This window comes from Amphimedon queenslandica, unplaced genomic scaffold (assembly GCF_000090795.2).
Source record: "Amphimedon queenslandica unplaced genomic scaffold, v1.1 AMPQUscaffold_11455, whole genome shotgun sequence".
NCBI classification, from domain to species: domain Eukaryota; kingdom Metazoa; phylum Porifera; class Demospongiae; order Haplosclerida; family Niphatidae; genus Amphimedon; species Amphimedon queenslandica.
In genome coordinates, this window is record NW_003548303.1 from 2420 (window position 1) to 4851 (window position 2432).

The following is a 2432-nucleotide window of genomic DNA, read 5'->3' on the forward strand; positions in this document are numbered from 1 at the left end:
TTGAGCAAGCACAAAATCATACAAAAGTGGTTTTTGTATAATACATGTACTATAATCCCTTACCCAGATAGTGCTTCCTTCAAGAGTCTAAAGTAAGGCATCCTTGAGACCATTACAATGACCGTTGGGAGGTATATCAGTTTACTGTTAGTCAGAGTACCTACAATAAATGAAAAATGAGACACATACATCAATAATACTGATAACAGAATACATTATGTATATACTCATGAGAGAACACTGAGAACATATAGGACACTTAAAAGAACATGGACACTTAAAAATTATAGAGAGAAAGAGGGAGAGAAAGATACATTTAATACGTGAAGAAGAATTAAGAAATAATAACTAGTAAAGGATAATATGTACATTGTACATGTACATGTAGAACATTGAAAATTATAACTTAAAAATTATCACCAGAAAGAAAAAGAGATAAATACATGAAAGAAATAATACATTAGAGAAGATACATGTACTGGAATTAATGTACATGTACATGTGTTCATACCTGATAGACTACTCATACAGCCTGTCCAGGGGAGGAGATTATAATGACCACACCTAACATCACTGGGCTACAATAATAAAAAACACACAATAGCTAAATTGAAAAATGTCTTATCATGCCTATATACATGTACATGTAGCTGTGATTGAGAAATCAGGTTGCTTGATTTCAGATTCATAAATAACTTCCTTACTGGAAAGGTCATGTATAGACAGTTACATTGTGAGGAGATTATGATGAGTCTGCAGTTCATAAATCACATGTACTGTACCTTTAACCTCATGCATAAACTTATACATGTGTAATCTCATTAACCTCCAGTTGTAATGCATACATGTACATGCAAACTGCAGTGTTGCTAAGTAATCATTGTAATTATTGTCTAGTTCTTTTCTACATTATACTTTACTGACAGTCATTCACATTTACAGACATCATATCTAACCTCATGGATAAACTTATACCTCCAGTTTGTATGCATACATGCTGTGTTGCTAAGTAAACTATTAAGGCAGCCTTACAATATGTGACCATAATTGACAAAAGGGCCCTTATGGCGGATTTTAAAATTGATCTTAATAATGGCAAATATCAACCTGTGAGTGCTTTGTTAGACAATCATTGTTTCTAAAAGTTTCATGGTAACTTTTTGCATCCTGTGGAGTAATTTTATGATAAATGGGGCTCAGGAAGTTGGATTTCTTAGGCTAGAAAGACAAATTTCACTACCCGCCATAAGGTATATACCTTTTGTCAATTATGGTCACATATGATAGCATTAGGCCAGCGAATGTACCTTCAATTTTTAACAATTTTTGGGACACTTGACCTTTGGATGATTGCTTTCCACTAGGCTAGAAACAAATTCTATTACAGCATCAAGACTATTGTAATATTTTAAACCTACCTTTAATTTACTTCTGTACTTTCTAGGCATTTAAATGTACATGTATACATGCATCATTATCCATCAAGTTACATTGTATTATTATTGTTGTATGTACATGTATATGCAATTAATTCATGTACATGCATATATTGGTACCTTTTCAATGAAGAATAGACGTGTGAACTTGATAGCCATTGCATAAGTACAAGTACCAAGGATATTAGTAAGGACAAGAGGAACACAGGCTGGCTCCCTCTCAGGAGCATACAACTGACAACCATCTTGAGAGGAGAGAGGGAGAAGAAAACACAAAAAATTAATTTAAAAGTTAAAAATTACAGTACATGTACATGCATATGTATTGTTGTAATGTTTATAGATGTATATGCACATTTATTGCATAGACAATTGGATATATAAGAATCATTAATTATTGAGAGCCATTATTTTTCAAGTACCTGGATATAAGAAGTGATGCAGTGATTCTACCGTCTCCCAGACGAGTCCTAAATCCTCCATTCTGAATCTCTTATTAATGCCCACCCCATCGGCGAGTGATTTGTCATCAGAAGGAGTACCAGCTGAAGGATACACATTAGTGGCACTACCAGTCTTGTTAGAGGAGCAATTAGAATGGACAACACCTGGGGCCAGTACTTGAAGGAATTGGACATTAATATCACGAGTTAGTAACTTCTCATAGTCATCTTGGATAGTCTGAGAGAGAGAGAGAGGGGGGAGAGGGGGAGGGAGAGAAAGGGAGGGAGAGAAAGGAAGGGAGAGTGAGAGAGGGAGAGAGGGGAGAAAGAGGGGGAGTGAGAGAAAGGGAGGGAGAGAGAGGGAGGAGAGAGAGGGGGAGGGAGAGAGAAGGGGGAGGGGGGAGAGAGGGAGAAAGAGGGGGTAAGGTAGTAAGGTAAAATGAAAAATGTGATCAAAGCAAGACAGAATAAGAAAGAAAAACAGGCAAAAAGGACACCATGCAAGCACAGCATTGGACAGGATTGTAACTTGCAAGTGAACCATACAAGTACA

General features: G+C 36.2%; 1 protein-coding gene across 1 annotated transcript; it reads right to left on the reverse strand.

Moving 5' to 3' along the window:
• Positions 1 to 32: 32 nt before the first annotated feature.
• Positions 33 to 2151, reverse strand: LOC109589302 (uncharacterized). Its single transcript, XM_020005407.1, has 4 exons — positions 1859 to 2151; positions 1557 to 1681; positions 512 to 578; positions 33 to 160 (listed from the first exon to the last, which is right to left on the reverse strand). Exons 1-4 carry the CDS (start codon positions 1917 to 1919, stop codon positions 60 to 62), a joined length of 354 nt encoding a protein of 117 aa, XP_019860966.1. The 5' UTR covers positions 1920 to 2151; the 3' UTR covers positions 33 to 59.
• Between the last annotated feature and the right edge of the window lie 281 nt (positions 2152 to 2432).